At 34.2% G+C, this 22,084-nt stretch overlaps 1 protein-coding gene across 1 annotated transcript; it reads left to right on the top strand.

Annotated features, from left to right (window-relative positions):
• Positions 1 to 16,214: 16,214 nt before the first annotated feature.
• Positions 16,215 to 20,493, top strand: LOC134229280 (uncharacterized). Its single transcript, XM_062710998.1, has 2 exons — positions 16,215 to 16,312; positions 18,539 to 20,493. The coding sequence occupies exon 2, from the start codon at positions 18,550 to 18,552 to the stop codon at positions 19,525 to 19,527; it is 978 nt and encodes a 325-aa protein (XP_062566982.1). The 5' UTR covers positions 16,215 to 16,312; positions 18,539 to 18,549; the 3' UTR covers positions 19,528 to 20,493.
• Positions 20,494 to 22,084: the final 1,591 nt, after the last annotated feature.

Below are 22,084 nucleotides of genomic sequence, written 5' to 3'. Positions count from 1 at the left end.
TGTATCATCCATGCAAGTTTGGTCAACATAGAGCTTACAGTTACTTGGAAATGAGACCTGCACCAAAAACATTAACATGTTCACTCAACCGGAAAATGTAGGTCAGATTCAGCATCCGAAGCAAGCCTGGTAATGTGCATCCTTAGATGTATCATCTGTGCAAGTTTGGTCAACATAGGGCTTATAGTTCCTTGGAAATGAGATCTACACCAAAAACTGCACCAAAAATGTTAACCTGCTCCAAAAACATTAAGCTGGTCATTCCTTTGCTGAAATTGCAGCATCTGAAACTTTGACTGGTACAATGAAACACTCTAGAAGCATCTTCCATGCATGTATAATCAATATAGGACATAGAAGTACTTAAAAAGAAAACTGCTCCAAAAAACTTAACCTTAACCTGGGACGCCGACACCGAGGGTACAATGTATTACATAAGCTCCCCCAACTTTGTTGAGGTGAGCTAAAAATGTTGATGCTGCAATGTCACGCCTTAACAAAGATGAGCGCAACACGGGCTAACTACGATGATAACCGGTGCTACGCAACAGGAAGTTGCAATTGCATTTAGAGTACATCAATTGGCTTTGCAGCGGTTTAACATATGTCTCCACCAGCTAAGAACACGGAATACAGACCAAAAACTGGCTGTCAACGGATACCACACCCAGAAATGTCCGTCAGACCCCCCTTTAACAATCGATTCAGAACTGCTGTACAAACTGTTGCTACAATTGCTGGTTGAAGAAATCGATCAGCATAAAAGTTCACAAATTGTTCGCAAGAGACTGGGAGGAGCTGGTATTTGTCCGCGACAACCGTACATTGGAAACCCACTAGGACTGAGACATCACACAGTACATATTATTATGCCCCTTAAATTTGGGGGCGATGAAAATGACATCAACTTGTCTTTTCAATTGCAACATAGGACATGTTTGATTTTTATCAGAACACACTCTAAAATCACTTTTAATAAAATAAGGTTAACTGAAAACTCAGATTTTCATATTTAATCTGAATATGCATTTCTTTTTTTGTTGAGTATATATAAAATTTAATTTGTATGGGATTTAATTTCATTGATAATTGTTAACAACGAAATAATCGAAATTTATTTCCCCATATTTCTGCTTTTACAATACTGGGTACAGATTACATGTATGACCACTAAGACTGCAAGGGGGCAAGATGGGCCACAATAGAGATGGAGTCAAAGATTTACAATGAAATATTTTGGTACTTAAGATAAATAGGACATGAATGCCCCAACAAGTGCATGTTAGAGATGCAACATGGAAATAGATTATGAAATTTGATGGGTATATCTTGAATGCATTTGTGTATTTTCTTTAAAATGCCTAGGTGCATAAGTTTATATAAATACACCTTAGGTTTCTTTAAAATTAATGCAAAATGAACATTAAAGAGAGGTGAGGTCAAGGTCACAGGAAAGTGCAAGGTCAAAAAATATTAATGCCATATTAATGATGCCTTTTTTTGTGGAAAAAAAGATTCAATTTTCAGGACTGTTTTTTTTTAACTGAGATTTAAACAAATTCAAGAAAAGTAGAGTCAAAGGAAAAGCAATTACTTGAAAGCTTCTTTAAAACTGAACTAAACACTAATTTTAGAATAGTGAGGTAAAGGTCAAGGAAAGGTAAAGGTAAAAAAAATGTTGATACAGTTGCAAATTTACATCAGTATGTATCAGGATTTAAAGTTGGATTACACTACCTTGAATTGTTTCTTTAAAAACTGAACTAAACACTAATTTAAGAAAAGTGAGGTCAAGGTCAAAGAAAAGGTCAAGGTCAAAATATTGATTCAGTTAAGTACTAGTCCGTGTAAAAATCATGCAAAAGTGATATTTGAGTGATTCACTCAGGTTCTCAGAATTCAATGATTTTCCACACATAGATTTCTCTTGACCTATGATCCATGTATGTAAAATAAAAAATGTTTTGGATCATGGTTACTATGGAAACCTGATTATAGTAATTTCCTTAGCAACCAGCCAATTTTTCTATTTGAAGGCACCGAAAATCACTGATCTTTAAAGCCTGAAATTATATATAAAATCTTAAACAATAATTCTCATTTACTGGTATGATAAAGACACACACTTTATTTGTTTAAAACACACAAGACATTGATATTTTATCTGAAGCTAGTACTATGGTAGACATTAGAATATATGTATGTTTTTGCATTTTTGCTGATTCAGCATTTTCCTTGATTTTGACAATATTCAAGGTCAATTTAAAAAAAATACCAAGCTAATACAGATTTTGCATGACTTTCACATAAAAGTAGAGAACTTTCTCTTTTACAGATTGATTTTGAAAGCGTGGGTTTTTTAAAAAATCCTATTCGTTGCCTAGCAACAAAATTGGATGTTTTGATAACTAAAAAGTGAAAGTGGTATAGGGCTGGGTCAAAAATCTTATAAATTTTTATCTTTTTGTGGCAGATACAATTTTTCAAGTAATAGAAAATAACTCTCATATAATTTTAAAATGAAATAATGATTTATAATCATTAATCTCCATGGCAACAGAAAATTTTCCCTAGCAACAATGCAAAAACAGTTATTCTTTGGCCTTTTTGGTACAGATTTTGATAGATACGAATAGATATTTTTTCTTAAAAATGTGATTGGGCATAAATGTCAATTTAATATTGGTCTAATAAAGTTATTTTGGTACTTTATTAACCCATAGGTACAATTCTGAACACGTAACAACCACTTTTGTATCTACAATTTACTATTACATTCAGGCATTTTTTCGCTAAATTTTTAGGGCTGAAATGAGGTCTTCCACAAAAGACGTTATAAATGAAAAATACATAGCTTCAGATACCATATTATTATGTAACAAAACATTTGTATGGATGACAAGATTCCATAATTAAATTATACTTGAGTTGCCATGGCAACTTAATGCACATTGTCCAGAAAGCAAACTATCTGTGACCAAAATATTTGAAATTTTAGCTTCCATTAATAATTGCTAATAATACTTTTGCGAGCATTGCAATAAGCAAACACACAGAAAGCTTTAAAATTCATAATTTAAGAAACTGTATATTTTTATGGTTACCATGAGTACGCTTTGAAGCTAGTGTTGCTTAGCAACTGCGTAATATAAACAACCTTTGAAATTTACTAAATGGGTTAAAAAAAAATTATTATCATTGAGATTTATTCATCATTTAAAATTCTTATTAAAAAAATTCTACAGCTTTACATTCTAGAAACACTTCATTTGTGTATAAATGCTTTTCTGTTAACATTTTGTTTGGTATCTGCCTGTCTGTCTGTAGATTTTCACATTTGTAACTTCTTAAGAACCATTTCACTATAACTTTCCACAAGAGGAGTTCAAAGTTTAACGTATGAATGTATAGTAAATGCATGTCTTTTTAAGTCTTCTTCTCGAGAACAGCAAAACCATGATTAGGTATAGAAGTATCCTCGGGTTATGGAGAAACAATGTTATTCAAATCATGACCCCTGTGGGTAGGGCAGAGCCACAGCAGGTGGTTGAAGTATACAATTGGAATATATAGATATACATATATCTTAAAAAATCTTCTCAAGAAGCGCTTATAAGACATAATCAGACATTAGACATCATCAGGTAGTGTAAAATCAAGTTTCTTCAAAACATGACCCCTGGGGTTGGGCACAGACACAACAGGGGCCCAAATATCTTATTTCTTCTTTAGAACAGCAAAACCATTATTAGTCATATTAATACAGAAGTATCCTTACGTAGTGTAGATTTAATGACTACCGAAGGTAGTTCAGAACCACAACAAGGGGTGAAAGTTTACAAAAAAGTACATGTATATGGGAAAAAGTATTTTGAAAATTCTTCCCCTCAAGAAAACAAAAATGTGATTAGTAACATTGAAATGGAAGCATCTTCAGGTAGTGTAAATTCAAGTTTGTCTCTCATAAACATTTCGAACTGATCTGATTTCTGTTCTTTCAAGGCAAATGTGCTTAAGTGAGTAATGTGGGCCTATAGGCTTCTTTTTTCTACAAAATAATGCACTTTTCTCTCCTAAAAATGAAGCAATTACATGTAATATGAAATTTAATTGCATATTGAAAATTGACAGTTTATGAATAGATATCTTGAGTATCACTTTTAATAGTAATCACTCAAATGATTAGACGAATTAATTTTATATAATTATAAAATTAAGAAATAATCAAACATATATTTCTGTTTCTTTTACGAAGACACAGAGAGTAATGTAGTGCATATTGAACTAATGTAGTTCTCTGGGGGTAAAATATAGAAAAAAACAAGATCTGTTCGTGAAACACTGATGCCCCCGTATGGCAACATAGCAAAGATTAAACTTTTCTAAAAGGCAAATTTAATTAATTGGTACCAAAAGTAAGGTATTCTCACTGGAAAACAATTTTGAAATTCGAAAGTAAGCCAATGTTAAAGTTTTTTCAATACGTAGAAAAATCTCTAAGGTCAAGGTAAAAAGGTCAATGTAATTGGTTTCAAATGAAAGGTCTTGCCACAAAGAATACTTATATAGAGTATGAAAGCCCTAGCCCTAACCGTTCAGAAGTTATAGCCAAGATTAAATTTTTTAACAGTAGGTCTAACTCCAAGGTCAAGTTCAAAGGGTCAAAGTTCTTGTCACCAAATGAAAGGTCTTGTCACAGGGATTAAATATATAAAGTATGAAAGCACTAGCCTTAACCCTTAAAAAAGTTATGGTTTGCTTTTTTAAAGTAGGTCAATCTCAAAGGTCAAGGTCAAAGGGTCAAAGTTCTTGGTATCCAATGAAAGGTCTTCTCACAAGAATTACATATATGAAGTATGAAAGCCCTATCCCTTACCGTTCAATAGTTTTGGCCAAGGTTAAAGTTTTTTCTCAAGTACAGAAATCTACAATGTCCAGGTCAAAGGGTCAAGGTTGTTGGTATCCAATGAAATGTCTTTCAACAAAGATTACATCTGTGAAGTACAAATGTCCTGGTATCTACTGTTCAAAAGATATGGCCAAAGTAAAAGTTTTAAATTTTCATGTAAAAATGGGTCAAACTCCAAGGTCAAGGTCAAAAAGTCAAATTTGGTGGTACCCAAAGAAAGGTCTTATCACAAGGAATACATCTGTGAAATATGAAAGTCATAGCTCCACTTAAGGTCAGACGAGACGTTCCTCAAAATCTGTTTTGTATATCTTCGTAATGTATGAAAAATATTCAAAATTTTCATAACATTCTGATTTCTAAACCAGTTTCTAGACGTTTTTAAAAAAATCCAAACACTTAAACATTTGAAATTGGAAAATTATTTTTCTTCCCCAAAGGATTATATAAGAAAAACTACCCCTGGTATCTTGCAGAAATGCCTGGTAAGGTACCTCACTTATTTGTGAGTAAACATGTTTAAGTAGCAAAACTTCAATGACAAACTCTTAGGAAAATTTATCTATTTTTAAGGAACGTCTCGTCTGTCCTTAATCAAAAGTTATGGGCAAGGTTAAAGTTTTTGAGGAAAAACAGACAAACAGAGAGACAGACAGACAGACATGACAAAAACTATATACCCCAAAACTTTGTTTACGGGGGCATAAAAATACAATTGTAAATGTAAAACCCTAGCACCACCTGTTCAAAGGTTATGATCAAGGTTAACATTTTTAAAGGTAGGAGAAACTCCAGGGTCAAGGTCAAAGGGTCAAGGTTGTTGGTTTTTAAAGAAAGGTCTTGTTCCAAAGATTACATATAAGGGAAGTATGAAAGTGCTGGCCCTTACCATTCAAATGTTATGGCCAAGGTTAAAGTTTGTAAAAAGTAGGTAAAAATCCAAGGCTAAGGTCAAAGGGTCAAAGTTGTTGATATCCAATGAAATTAGGTCTTGTCACAAGGATTACCTATGTAAATTATGAAAGAAATAGCACTTACTGTTAAAAAGTTATGTCCAAATTTTTTCGTAAGTATGGAAATGTCCAAGGTCAAAGTCAAAAGGTCAAATTTGTTGGTTTAAAATGAAAGGTGTTGCCACAAAGAATTGATATTTGAAATATGAAATTCTTAGTACGTGTATCTATCGTTTAAAAATTAGGGCCAAGTAAAAGTTTGGATTTTTTGTGTAAAATAGTGTCAAACTCCAAGGTCAAGGATCTTGATATCAAATGATAGGTCTTGTCACAAGAATTGAATACTGGAAATATGAAAGCCTTTGTTCTAACCTTTCGAAAATTATGTTCAAAGTTGTATTTGAAAAGTAGGTCAAACTCTAATGTCAAGGTCAAAGGGTAAAAGTTCTTGATATCCAATGAAGCGCCATATCACAAGGATAACATACATTTTTGTGAAGTATGAAAGCCCTTACTGTCCAAACGTTATGGCCTAGGTTAAAGTTTTTTCATAAGTACGGAAATCTCCAAGGTCAAAAGGTCAAAGTTGTTCCACAAAAAATACATATGTAAAGTATAAAAGTCCTGGTTTCTATTGTTTAAAAGATATGGCCAAAGTAAAAGTTCGGAATTTTTGTGTAAAAGCGGGTCAAACTCCAAGGTCAAATTTGGGGGTACCCAAAGAAAGGTCTTATCACAAGGAATACACAATGAAATATGAAAGTCATAGTTCCACTAAATCAAACGTTATGGGCAAATTTAAAATTTTTGCGGACAAACAGACAGACAGACGGACGGGCACGAAAGAAACTATATACCCCCCAAAACTTCGTTTATTCATTACGGGGGGGGGGGGGGGGGGGGGCATAAAATGTATATAAAGTAACACTTACGCAGATATCATTAGATATTCTTCTATATTAATTATCTTCAGTCTTTGCATTCAATTCTTAGTTATTATAATGCCAAGACTGAAGAGATCAGTCATTTCTAAAATTATAATAAATACAGTACCTAGCTTTTACTACCTCATTTGATCATTCTGGCAAGTTCAGAATCACTAGTATATCCTAGACTATTTTTTTAGCTTGCTGGAAAGACCCGAGTAGATGCAAGGACAAAATGGCAGCGCACTGGAATATTTTAAACTAGGTGCCCATTTGTTCTATTGGTCTCTTATTTTTCACCCCAGATTGAAATAACAGTAAAACACAGAATGCTTATATGGTAGAGTTATTGAGCTGTGTCATTGTCAAGTCCACTCTAGAATTCATTATTCTGAATTGTGACCACCACCACCCCCCTACAATACCTTCTTATTAATAATTTATCAATTCAGCAAATTATAGTTCCAGTGGTTCTGATATCTACGTCTGTGTTTTATGATGGCTACAGCGCTAACTCACCTCTCTTTTTAAAAGAATTGTTTGTAAGTACTAGAAAAAAGTGATATATGGTAATGTCTTTTTCCATTTCAGTCGCCCGTAAGGAAAAGTAAGGAGCTGATCCTTACGTCGCGGGTTCGAATACCACTGTGGGACGTGGTGACTGGTCCTTCGGATGAGACCGCATAAACCGAGGTCACATGTCACAATAGGTGCCGGCACGAAAAAGATCCATCATTGCTCTTGAAAGGGCCGTAAGTGCCGAGTATAGGATACAATTTGCAGTTCTCCTCCGGCAAGTGGGGGCGTCTCCATAAAAATGAACAATTCTCGAGAGGGACATTAAACAACATACAATCAATCAATCAATCAATCAATCAATCTTCCATTTCAAAGTACAGCGATTGATTTCCAGATACTTTCAAAACCAATAGACCTTTTCACAAAAAATGTCATAAATAAGTTTCAACCTTTAGAGAAATCTTAACGAGGTTAAACTTTCACAAAAATTCGTAGAGGTCCTTGCCTGTAAAATTTAACAAAGCTTTATGAGAGCCTTTATCTTTCACATAGAATAGTAGCTACAGAACTGTAGCTCTCTGCTTGAGAAAATTCGGACAGATAAAGCAGAGAGCTAGAGATCCTAGCGTTGTAAAAACCTTCGATTTACGCCGATGATTTTTTGGTCGCTACTTTGGGAAATTTATTTCGTGTACTTTAAACTTTCTCTGGCTTTTAGAATTGTATCCTATAAATAATTATATATGTAACTCTTATTTTTTACTAATTTATTAAAGTTTATCTACCTTTTAAGGGTCCGAAACAGTCCTGTATACAGTTTTGTAGTATATATATCAAAGTATATATCATAGTTTGTCGTTTTAAAAGAGTTCCGTTTTGACGTCCGTAACCAAAATCAGCCATTTGTTACCGTTGAATGGTAAGTAAATTATCAAGAATTTATGTTAAATGTATGATTATAATTATAAAATACCTTTTTAAAGCTGAGGGAAGTATAAAATAGAAGAAAAAAATACCCGACGTGAGCGACAAAAAATCGTCGGCGTAAATCGAAGGTTTTTACAACGCTTGGATCTGTAGCTCTCTGCTTTATGTGTCCGAATTTTCTCAAGCAGAGAGCTACAGTTCTGCAGCTAATAGAATAGTACCTAAGTCACATTAATTCAATATCACATTATTATATCCATGGTAATCATAAAAAATATACTTTATGTAGAAAAACGAATGCTAAAGGTACTTGAATAAACAGTTAGTTTAGCCCATTAAGCAAAAACTGGGGGCCAAATACAGCTTTAGTGTACTTTGCAAACAAAAAGTTTTTAATGGCCAGTGTGCAACTCATTACCATGGCAACCCAAGAATTAGTTACTCTATGGAATCTTTTCATCAACAGAGCTATTTTGATATATATACTACTTGTATCTATTTGTTTCTATTTTTCATTCAAAAGGCCTTTTTTTGAAAATCTAATAACTTCCAAAATAAACGACTGTATGTAAAAAGGTAAAGTGGTTACAAAATGGGTTGCTAGGTATTCAGAATTGTTGCCATGGGTTAATAAAGTAAAATTTACTTATTTCAAACCCATATTGACAATTTGCCCAATTACAATTTTAATAATAATTGTCGATTTATTTCCCAAAAATATTTTAAAAGGGCGAAAAAATGACTGTTGCTAGGGAAAAATTCCTGTTGCCATGGAGATTAATAATCATAAATTATTCTTTCGTTTTAAAATTTTATGAGGGTTATTTTCTATTACTTGAAAAATTGTATCTGCCACAAAAAGATAAAAATTTATAAGTTTTTTGATTTAACCCTTTACCATTTTTCACTTTTTAGTTATCAAAACATCCAATTTTGTTGCTAGGCAACGAATAGGATTTTTCAAAAAAACCCACGCTTTCAAAGTCAATCTGTAAAAGAGAAAGTTCTCTACTTTTATGTGAAAGTCATGCAAAATCTGTATTAGCTTGGTATTTTTTTTAAATTGACCTTGAATATTGTCAAAATCAAGGAAAATGCTGAATCAGCAAAAATGCAAAAACATACATATATTCTAATGTCTACCATAGTACTAGCTTCAGATAAAATATCAATGTCTTGTGTGTTTTAAACAAATAAAGTGTGTGTCTTTATCATACCAGTAAATGAGAATTATTGTTTAAGATTTTATATATAATTTCAGGCTTTAAAGATCAGTGATTTTCAGTGCCTTCAAATAGAAAAATTGGCTGGTTGCTAAGGAAATTACTTTGATCAGGTTTCCATAGTAACCATGATCCAAAACATTTTTTATTTTACATACATGGATCATAGGTCAAGAGAAATCTATGTGTGGAAAATCATTGAATTCTGAGAACTTGACTGAATCACCTTTTGCATGATTTTTATATGGACTGGTACTTAAGTGGATCTCATAAGTATCTATCAGCAAAGGAAATGTGATAAAAATACCTTGAATAGTTTCTTTGAAACTGAGCTTTTAAATTAGCTTAACACAATTAAAGCACAAGGGAAGGACAGACAGAGGGACAGAAGATGGACATGTCCTGGTCATTTCATGGCTGCATGGCTTCTTCTCTAGAACCACTGGGACAGAAAAGATGTAAATTATGGGGAAGCATTCTGGTGTAGTTTAGATTCTAACTTGTTGAAATACTGGCTCCAAGGGCTACATGTAAGATAGGGCCAAAGGGGGGGGGGGTCTGTTGAAGAACAGCAGGACTGAAGTACACAGATAAGCGCCGTGGTACATAGGCCTCTTTTATTTATTCATATTTTCATTTTTCTGTACAATTATTGTGGTTTTTTCAATTTTTATCAAGAGAGTCTCCTTTTCTTGCACCCATCGTTTTCCACGATAATCTAAAGTTCATATCCCCCAGGCGCCATGGGCATGCGCATGCAGTCATAATTATGCATGAAGACATTTCCCGCTATAATTGCACCTTTATATAAACTGTATATATAACAAACTTAAGAATATTTTACTTACAATGTATGGAAATAATGTAAACACTTAAACAGATATTTCATATATACCAATCTAGTGACCTGATATGGCGGCAAGAACGAGTACTCACCGATGTTCACGTTTTCAACAAAAACTTGTAAAGTAAAAAAACAACAACAACAAAAATGAGCTTACCTCAGTCTGAAGTAGTCTTCTTCTGTATCTTTGGTGATGAAAGAACGCTTTGAGATATCGTTTGGAAGGCTTTGCAAGAGCAATGCGAAATAACTGCTATTCAAGTCAAGCTCAAATATCAGTCTGGTGAATTCTCGTCAATGGTCAGCTCACGTGATCATTCTGATCGACAGAGCATGAAAACTGTGAAGAGAGAGAGGGGGGAAAGTGAATTGTTTGTAATAATTACTGTATTATATATTACAAACTTTAAAAAGAGCAAATTTTAAATTGTTTGAAATATCCGGCACGTAGCAACGGGTGGGTGGGGGAGGCTGACCCCTTCCCACTTTTTTTCTCTCAACCTTACTTTTGCTATAGGAAATGTTAATTGAAAGGTTGGTGCCCCCCACTGTATATTACAGGAAATTGATATCAGGGAAATATAATATTGAATGCAAAAAAAAAAGAAGTCAACATTGAAAAAAAGTTGGCCTCAACCCCCCCCCCCCCCTCCTCCCGAATAGGATTTTCGAGTTTGGGGTATTTCCTTCTTTTTTTTTTTTTTTTTTTTTGCCTGTCAACTTTTTTTTAAGTAAGTCAAAAAATATTCTCTGCATGGCTGCCCCCCCCCCCATTTCACAAACGATGCTACGTGGCTGAATATGGAGACAACATTTTTAGAGACACGCCTTTATCCATGGAGCTCAGAATTAAACTAAACTCAACTAATTAAAAGATTTAAACCTAACACTTTTACTTTTAAAAGATATCATGAACTCAGCATCCCTGTAAACTTCGAACGGAAAGAAAAAAGGGACAGGAACAAAGAATTCAAATGAACATGAATGAAAATAAAGGAAAGAGTATTGTGTTGTTTATTACCAAGAACCATACTGTTCATATAGGTAACGTATATGCATAAATCAGTTTGTACAATATACGTATAAGCATTTCAATATCATTTGTACATTAAGTAAAGCTGGATCATAGAATCTTAAAATTAAAAACTATTCATTCTAAGTTCATAAAACTTACAAACTATTCATTCTAAGTTCGTAAAACAGGCAAAGCATTTTAATTTTTGGGCAATGGTAGTAGTGAGGATAAATTCGTTATATCAATGTCAATTAACTTCAAAAATAAAAAAAAGTAAAAGAATAGGGACGAAGCATGCAAATATTTTATAAGTAGGCCTATATTGAATTTCTCCCCAAACCGATTTCACGAGTCATTTGAAAACCACTTGCAAGCAAATCATAGAAGTGTAAGAGATAGCCGGCCGGGGGGGGGGGGGGGTAACTTCGTTAATGAGTATACTAATTTGTTAGCTTTTTTTATTTAAGCACGTGTAGGAGTTTAAGAAACGTCTATGGTTATTATTATTGTCCTTAAGGGTACTTTATGTATGGACAGAGTGTTAGATCTGTAGCAGGTGCTTATAAACAGTCACTCTACCGCCCACACAGAACGTTGGATTAGGACTGGAAACTTTCACCACAAACTTTTTTCAGTATCGAAATTTTCTTCATACAATTACTACATTACCCTTATATCACTTTACTTAAGCCAAAGAGAGGGGGGGGGCAACTACTCTTTCAATGAATATTTCACTAGTAATAGTTATAATTGAAAAAAAAGTTGCCCTGTTGCTACGTGCATGCACATACTCGTACATATATAAATTATGAGTTTGTTATTCTTTCAAACTTATTTATAAGTACAAAATAAAGAGTATAATAATAAATTTATATTCGGACGAACGAAATGAGGAGGAACATATTTAGACATTTCTCTGTCCCCTCTTTGTAAGTTATTTTTCTATAGAAAATACAAGAAAATAATGTGAGCATACAACAAAAGAAAATACTAGTAGGTCATTATAAAACATACCTAGCTTGACATGATGATGCAAGATAAATGTAATCAATATAATAATAAAGAGATTGTCCCCCGCTTTCGCGAAAGCGAGGGGATATTAAATCTCATTCGTCTGTCCGTCAGTCTGTCTAGCTGTCCGTCTGTCAGTCCGTCACAAAAACTTTAACCTTGCCCATAACTTTTGTTTTAGTGGAGCTATGTCTTTTATATTTCACTTGTGTATTCCTTGTGATAAGACCTTTCTTTGGGTATCACCGAATTTGACTGTTTGACCTTGACCTTGGAGTTTGACTCACTTTTACACAAAAATTCCAAACTTTTACTTTGGCCTTAACTTCTGAATGGTAGAAAATAGGACTTTCATATTTCACATATATATATTCTTTGTGACAAGACCTTTTATTGGATACCAACAACTTTTACCTTTTGACCTTAACCTTGGAGATCTCCGTACTTATGAAAAAACTTTAACCTTGATCATAACTTTTGAACGGTAAGGGCTGAATTTGACTGTTTGACCCACTTTTACACAAAAATTCCAAACTTTTACTTTGGCCATAACTTCTAAATTGTAGATAATAGGACTTTCTTATTTCACATATATATTCTTTGTGACAAGACCTTTTATTAGATGCCAACAACTTTGACCTTTTGACCTTGACCTTGGAGATCTCCGTACTAATGAAAAAAAATTTTCAAAAAACTTTAACTTTGATCATAACTTTTGAACGGTAAGGGCTAGGGCTTTCATACTTTATATATGTAATTCTTGTGAGAAGACCTTTCATTGGATACCAAGAACTTTGTCCCATTGACCTTGGAATTTGACCTACTTTTCCAAAACTTTTACCGTCACAATTTTTTAGCAATAGACACTAGGACTTTCATATTTCACATATGTATTCTTTGTGACAACACCTTTCATTTGATATCAACAACCTTGACCTTTTGACCATGACCTTGGAGATTTTTTTGTACTTATGAAAAAACTTTAATCTTGACCATAACTGTTGAATTGTAAGGGCTAGGGTTTTCATACTTCACATATGTAATCCTTGTAAGAAGACGTTTCATTGCATACCGAGAACTTTACCCCTTTGACCTTGACCTTGAAACTCAGTGATGATTTCTAAATAAATGACATGATAGGGTGTTCATATTACACACAATATGTCATAAAAATGACAACTCACCCACAAAGACACCAAAAGCGGGGGACCACAATGCCTTGAATTTGCTTGTTTGTGTTGACATACAAGTATACATATACCGGTATATAACACAAACTTTAGTACACATCAGTACATGTACAGTTTGTCTTTGAATATGAATTTTGTGCCAGAACATCCCGTACTCTTCAATATCAGATTCATTAATACAATAAAAAAATCAAAGATTCGGGTGTATAGTTTTTGCCCTGTCTGCCCGTCTAACTGTCTACCCGCAAAAACTTTTAACTTAGGCAATACATTTTGAGTGGGTAGGGCGCTATGGTTTTCATATTTCAAAGGTGTATTCCTTGTGTGGGAGTAACAGAGTGAAAATAATTTTACATCTGTTGTCAAAAAATGTATTTAAGTAAGTTTTTTTCCTGGTTTGTTCAGTTTCGTTTTTTTAAATGATTTCGTATACATGTATGCCCCCCTTCTTTAAAAGAGTACCTTGACCTATAGACGTGGTTGTGGCCAATAATCCCGACGACCACCCTGAAAATAAAACGAATTAATATTTCATTGCCACACATGCACTTCAGGAACATCTCTAATTAAAAAAGCACAGGCGAGCTAAAAATGTACACGAATCCAAGATAAACTTCACCACAGGCACGTAGCCACGTAGCATTTCGGGGGGGGGGGGGGGGGGTCGGCCTTCAATGAACATTTTAAATTGTAATGGGGGGGGGGGGCTCCCCCTTTTTTTCAAACATATAACTTTTTACTATTTAAAATGTTCATTGAAGGCCGACCCCCCCCCCCCCCGACCCCCCAGAAATTTAGCATTATATGTAGAAAATTTAATACGGTTTATCTAAGTTGAACCTGTTCCTAAATGTTTCTGTATATTAGACATACCATCCCTGATTGGTTGTGTTGCCTATACGATAATCCTCATTTTATGTTCAGCAACAATTCTCATTAAATTATTTTAACACTATAGTGTATACTAGTAGCTAAAAGTTTCACTATATGTAATGAATGGATGTGATGACAAAGCTATGGACTATTATTTCAATATCCCGTGCATTATATTGTCTCTGGAGTGCATGTTTGGATAGTTAAAATATAAAAGTCTTTATAAATGAATATATGTGTGAGAGGATTTTAATGCTTCAGTGGAAACCAGCAACATCATAGTTGGACCTATATAAGACCTATTTGTATAGAAATAAGTTGGAGTAGTTTAAGATGTTCGGATTTTCCTATTTTAACCATTGCAGTACATATGTAACACAAAGTCTTTTTATTTTCAATTTCAATGCAGGCGCGGATCCAGTGGGTCCAGGGCAAAGCCCTGGTGGGGGCCCAGGGGGTGAAGCCCCCGGAAGCTCCTGGATTCTAGAGATTTTGTTGGGTAAAAATGAGGTCTACCAAGTAGACATATTTACATTTTCTAGACGAAACTGTGATGTACGTTAACTTTGACAATTTTAGGGGGGGGCGACGGGTGCGCCCCCCTTAAATCCGCCACTGCAATGTCGGGTAGGGGTGGGGGTGTCGGGGTAAAAGTGCGACGGGGTGGTGTTTACGTGTATTCAACTTTTAACTCTTTACAAGCACACAGAACTAAATGGATTCATTCAAAATATATTTATGACAAATTTTCATCATGCACCGATACTACTTTAATTAGATTCTGTTTTATATCATCCTGACAAGGGGCACGTACACGGTGGGTGTAGCCGTCGGCAGGGGATGCTCTATTCTATATGGCAACTGATCCCACCTCTTATGTTTCAGAGGTCACTGTTTGCACTGCTCCTGATTTGTATTGTTTGAATGGACTTTTGAGATTATTTCCATATTTCATGTAGGTTTGAGGTGCACTGTGGGAGGCAATTTATCAATCTCGGGGTATAATTCCACAGAGAAAACTGAAAGTACGAAATCCAATTACAAGCGTCAATCATGACTAAATTTTTAAAAACAAAATTTAAACGTTCATCAGCATTTGCATGCGTGAATCAGGGGTATATAGTTTTTGCCCTGTCCATCCGTCTGTCTGTTTAGCTGATTGTCCTCAAAAACTTTAACCTGCCAATAAGTTTGATTGATTGAAGCTTTGACTTTCATGTAAATACCACATGTGTTTTCCTTGTGACAAGACCTTTATTTGAGCACCACCAATTTTGACCTCTTGACCTTGGAGTACCCACTTTTTCAAACATTTACCAAACTTTAACTTTGCCCCTAACTTTCGGGCAGTTGGTGCTTCGCCTTTCTGCAGATATGCATTGTTAATATTTTTGACCTTTTTACCTTTGAGTTTACCCCCTTTAAAAAATTAGCTTTAACCTTAGACTTAACTTTTGAATAGTTAGTGTATTCATTGTGACAATTAAGATCTTTCTATGAAACATAAAGAAGAAATTTATTTTAAATGCGTTTAAAATAACCAGACACAAGTCATTGTTCATTGTTTACAAAAAAATGAACAAATTCAAATTTGGTTATGGAAAAAAAAATTAGGCGAAAGTCCTCTAAAGAGAATAATGGTAAATTGATATTTTAGATGTTGTCTAAATTTATTTCACTTTGTTCTTCTAGAAAAAAATATAAATGTAGTTGGGCGCCTTAATAATGGCAGTTACCTCCATCGTCAATATTTTCGAAGCCATGCGTTTCTTGGAAAAATTTGAATCCGCCAACTCTTCCTTTCCCGCCAAGATGGACATTTGATATCCTGACTTCCGGTTTACAGCAGCAACAAAACATCATCCATCGTCGTCAAAGTTTTATGTACCATTAACGACTTACTAACTACGAATAATTTTATGGTTTGTATGTATACGTATATTCATTGTCGGTTATTCCATAGCATTGTATTCTGTCATGTCTATTAGCCTTTCATCATATATAATGACTTCGTAGATATTTCTTTGGAAGGTGGGCATTGTGTGTGTTGCTGCCCTACTGGCAGTTGTTTATTTAGTTCTGATAAATTATAAAATATTTTTTTTCTGATCAGTATTCTTTAAAAAAAAAATTATTAAAAAACAAAAAAATCATTGGACCAGACAGTGTAAACCTTAAAAAAAAAAAATTAACATCATAGACAGTTTAGTCTAGCCCTTCGGCTTCCAAATGTCTCATGCACTTTACTTTCAAGGAAATTTTATCATGTGACCAACTGTAAGGCAACTTAATGTCATGGAAAGATGAATGTCAATTTAATTAGAATTGTCATAATAGGAATGGCACGTACTGGCAAATGGAAATTGTGTTTCACGACTTTTGTGTGCTCCCTTTACATGAATAACAAGTACTGACTTGGAATTCTCCATAAGTATGATACAGAAGCTAATATATAAATACAGCCCTTTGATGAGGTCGATCCATAGATATTGTATCAACTTCACAGAAAAGCATATCCACCGAGCATGAAGTGCGAGGTCGATATGTTTTTCTGTGAATTAAGTCAATATATCTATGGATCGACCTCATCAAAGGGCTACATTTGTTATATCATTTTTTACAAAGATTAACAAAATAAATTTGAAAATAATTGGGAAAAGACAAAAGTTTACTCTCTTTAACACTTAGACTAGAGAACAAAACAAAATCCATAGATATTGTATCAACTTCACAGAAAAGCATATCCACCGAGCATGAAGTGCGAGGTCGATATGTTTTTCTGTGAAGTCAATATATCTATGGATCGACCTCATCAAAGGGCTACATTTGTTATATCATTTTTTACAAAGATTAACAAAACAAATTTGAAAATAATTGGGAAAAGACAAAAGTTTACTCTCTTTAACACTTAGACTAGAGATCAAAATAAAATAAGCTGTTTTATGTAAATGTGTTTTCTTTATTTTGATGGAGTAATTTAGAGGACTTGCTTATTCAAAATACTTCATTTATTTGATTATATGTAATTAATTCTTTTGAAAAACATATCTGATATGTTTTAATATAAAGTAGTTCCTAATTCATTTGCTACGTCGCATCAATTATAAAACATTAAAAATATTATTACAAGTTGAAGTATATATATATTTTTTCAAAAACATCAAGTCACACACTGTATTAGCTATAATTGTTAAATCAGTACTATTTTTGTTTTTTCCATTTTAAGAAACATCAAGTCGATATGCATTTCAGTTTCTTTAAATAGTAACTCAAGTTTTTATTCTGTTATATACTTAATCATGTGATCAAGTTTGAGCGAATCAGAGAGCTTTGAATAAATGATAAAAATAATATTGTAAAATAAATGGTAAAGAATATGGAACTTTTGATTATTAATCAGGGGTTCAAAATTTTTTTTGTCATGGTCAAGTCCAGGACTTGAGGAGTAAATTTTAGGCAAGTCCGAGGAAAAAATTTCAGAGTCCATATTTACCTATACATCATTAAATTTATGTAACTTATAATTCATTTTCATTTGTTGCATTGAATGAATAAAGACTATATGTATTAATATATGTTTTATTTTTCCTCCATAAACTGTCATGTAGTCATACATGAGTATTTCAACACAATACCTGACTGATAGATTACTTGTACATTACAATAACTTTTACAAATACTCACTACTGAATAAACCATCTGTTACAATAAATAGAAATTAGAATGTGCTGTAAGTCACAGCTAAAACCGAAATTTAACAAACTCATTGCCGTTTGTCATATAGGAGGAAACATGAGGAATTGCGTAAAACAAGAGTCTAACCGTAACGGAAAATAAAAAGACGGATTGTATTTTCGAAACGTTCGTAATGTTTTATGGGTATTTTAACGCCCACAAACCCACATTTTTTACTTAATACATTTGAGAATTTGCTTCATTTTTAGCTTTACGATCATTTTTTTAACTTATTAAAAAAGATAAACAAGAAACATAGCCAAGTCCCAGGACTTTGGCGAATTCTAAATGCCGAGTCCGGATCCGGAATTTGTTAGTCCGGGACGTCGGGCTTGAGGATTTTTGAACCCCTGTTAATTTAAGACAAGTTCTTTAGTTTTGCATAGAAGATAATGATAATTTTTTTGTTTCAGAATAAGGTGACATGGCAGGAACAAGAAGCATAGAAAGCTATGTGGAGGACGTCTGTAAATACATTGATAAGTGGGACTACAAGAACATGAACAAAGTCTATGAGACATTGCAGAAAATGAAATCCAGCTTCAAAACTAAACACTTCCTAAACTATTGGAAGGTCCTACAGTGTATTGGAGAGGTGGCTGCAGATAAACTTATCTATATGGTAGTTAAGAGTCCAAAAGCATCCTGTCAGAAACACACTATCTGCCATCTTCTTCATGTCATGGAATTATTCAGCGAGTGTTTAACAACAGTGGCTCTCATCAAGAGGGTTAACTCTTACAAAGACGAAATTCTGCCTGTTGTTTTTCTAGCCCTGGAGCAGAGGGAATTTCCAGAACTTGTGAGGAAGGGCTTCATTGTGTTGTACAGAATGATTATTGTAGGGAAATCATCACTGGTTGTGCCATACATGAAGCATGGGATAGTCAGACACATGTATCAGCAGATTAAATGTCGTCAAGGAGCATTTGGAATTTATTGTCTCGAAGCTGTTTCATATTGTGCCAAAATCTTAGCAGCCTTACTGCAGCTGGGTGATAAAGATACTCGAAGAACCATCTCAAAATCTAATGTTATTAATGAGCTGGATGTGTATGCGGTTAAACTTCAGAAGTCCAAGGTGGATTGGGATGGAGTAGAGGATGTATTTGAATACCACGACCGTGTCCGCATGTTGTGCATTGATGACAGTCTGACAAGTTCCTTAAAGCCAGAAGACTGGAACCCAAAAGAGAAGCTTTTGGAGGAGTTGGAACAGTTCTATGAAGTGTACATTTTCTGTTCATCACCAGCCTGCCGGAAGCTTGAGACGGAGAAGGAGAAGTTTCTGTACTGCGGGAAATGCCGATTATCCAGATATTGTTCACCTGAGTGTCAGAAGGAACATTGGAAACAGGGGCATAAGGAGATGTGTCTGCACGATTATGGACCAGATTTGTAGAGAAACTGTGGTATTGAAAAAGTGAATTTAGTTTTTGGCATGGTATGAGATAAGAAAGCATGAAGGGACATGGGAAAATTGATGTAATAAATGGGTTTTGACTACATGATTATGGACCAGACGAAGAGAAACTGTGGTATTTACATGTATGGAGGTTGTATTTTTATTCAGCGTAGTGGTAAAGGATTGAAAGGCATAAAGAGATGAGGGAAAATTGAAGTAGATATCAGATTGGTGTAATAAATGTAATCACCTTGTGACGAAGCATCCCGAAAATATTACAAGATGTAAATGTCGTTTATTTACCATGTGAAATTCACAGAAAACAATTGAAGTTAGATTTCAACCGAAAGCAGAGTTTGGTGAAATTCAAGACTTTGAATCTTTTCTTTTATGCATTTTACAACTTGCATGATCATGATAAAACAGATGCTTGACATTATTTTTTCAAAATCAACATCAAAATGTCAAATTTGTCATCTTCCTGCTTTAAAAATCACTTTTTTGAGAGGGGGCATGGGGGACAGTGGAGGATATTTTTGTGATGAGAAAATAATGTTAAGTGTCTGGATGTGCCCTTAAACAAGTACTGGTAGTGCTAGTTCAGTAGTTTTTTTTATTGTTAGTCCATTTCATTTTATTTTACCATGCTTTGTTGATTTTTCATCTATTTGTTTCATCTACTTATTCACCGCAGGAAAATTAACACCTTAAAGTCAAAAGTATATAAATGTTACTTGAATGAAATAAGATAATTTACAAGTATGAACATTTTAATATCGTCCCTTATAAAGCTGTGCTGTTCTAACTTTTATCTTTTGTTTATTGAAAATTCGTACATGATGCATTAAACAGGGTTTCATTTATATTCTGTAAGTACCATTCACTTGTATTCTTTAACTACCGCAAACAAATTCTTTCAAGAATTTTTATTTTTGTGTTCAATAAAGCATTCTGTTGATTTAATTTGCTTATATACTTGCTTTTGTCTAAACAAAGAAAAAAGGCTTACAGCTACAGTTAGTTGATGAAGGACTTTTCAGTTCCCCATCAATTTTTTTTATGCCCCTGTGAACAAAGTTTTGGGGATATAAGGTTTTTGTTATGTTTGTCCATCTCTCCCTCCATCTGTCTGTCTACAAAAACTTTAACCTTGTCCATAACTTTTGATTGGGTGGGGCTGTGGCTATCATCCTTCACAGATGTATTCCTTGTGACAAGACCTTTCTTTGGGAACCATGGAATTTGACCCCTTGACCTTGGAGTGTGACCTCCTTTTACCATAAAATACCACACGTTCAGTGTTTTCCCTAAGAACCGGCTACCGGCCAAATTGACCGCTTCAATTGACAAAAATGCCGCTTTTAAATAAAAAATTGTTGTTAGGTTCAAAGAGATTTTGTTCATAAACCTTAGCCCCTAGCCTGTTACAACTTATCTCTAACCCTTTACTTTGAAATAAAGGGAAAACACTGCACGTTAATCTAAGCCCTAACTTTTGAACAGTTAGAGGTAGGGCTTACATACTACACATATGTATTCAATGTGTCAAGATCTTTCAGTGGGTTTAAATATTTTTGAACTTGACCTTAGAGTTTAACTCACTTTTAAAAATAAAACTTTAACCTTGGCCATAACTTTTGAACTTACAACTAAGGCTTTCATATTTCACAGATGTATTTCTTGTAACAAGACCTTCCTTTGGGTACCAACAAATTCTGACCTTCACCTTTGAAGTTTGACATGCATTTGAGAAAATTCAACTCTTGCCATAAGTTGCCATATGGGGGCATCAGTGTTTCACAAACACATCTTGTTCTGTACAGCTGTTGTTGTCAACTGTGTTATTTGAAACTTTTTGCAGAAGCACAGGGCAAGAAAAGACAAATTAAAAATTATATGATGATGTAGATTTAAATATATTTTTTTAGCTCACCTCAACGAAGTTGGGGGAGCTTATGTAATACAGTCGGCATCGGCGTCCCAGGTTAAGGTTAAGTTTTTTGGAGCAGTTTTCTTTTTAAGTACTTCTATGTCCTATATTGATTAGACATGCATGGAAGATGCTTCTAGTGTGTTTCATTGTACCAGTCAAAGTTTCAGATGCTGCAATTTCAGCAAAGGAATGACCAGGTTAATGTTTTTGGAGCAGGTTAACATTTTTGGTGCAGTTTTTGGTGTAGTTTCATTTCCAAGTAACTATAAGCCGTATGTGGACCAAACTTGCAAAGATGATACATCTAAGGATGCACACTACCAGGCTTGCTTCGGATGCTGAATCTGACCTACATTTTCCGGTTGAGTTAACAGATTAAAGTTTTTGGTGCAGTTTTCATTTTCAAGATACTATGAGCCCTATAATGACCAAACTTGCATGGATGATGCATACTACCAGACTTGCTTTGGATGCTGAATCTGACATACATTTTCAGGTTGATTTAACAGGTTAAAGTTTTTGGTGCAGGTTTCATTTCCAAGTAACTATGAGCACTATAATGACCAAACTTGCGTGGATGATACATCTAAGGATTCATACTACCAGACTTGCTGGATGCTG

This window comes from Saccostrea cucullata, unplaced genomic scaffold (genome assembly GCF_032062105.1).
Source record: "Saccostrea cucullata isolate Sc308-1 unplaced genomic scaffold, CSIRO_AGI_Scuc_v1 ctg1320, whole genome shotgun sequence".
In the NCBI taxonomy this organism is placed as follows: Eukaryota; Metazoa; Mollusca; class Bivalvia; order Ostreida; family Ostreidae; genus Saccostrea; species Saccostrea cuccullata.
This window is presented reverse-complemented; position numbering and strand designations above follow the sequence as displayed.

What these genes read in the sequence shown, in the direction of transcription:
- LOC134229280 (XM_062710998.1), top strand. Translation starts at nt 18,550, where the DNA reads ATGGCAGGAACAAGAAGCATAGAAAGCTATGTGGAGGACGTCTGTAAA.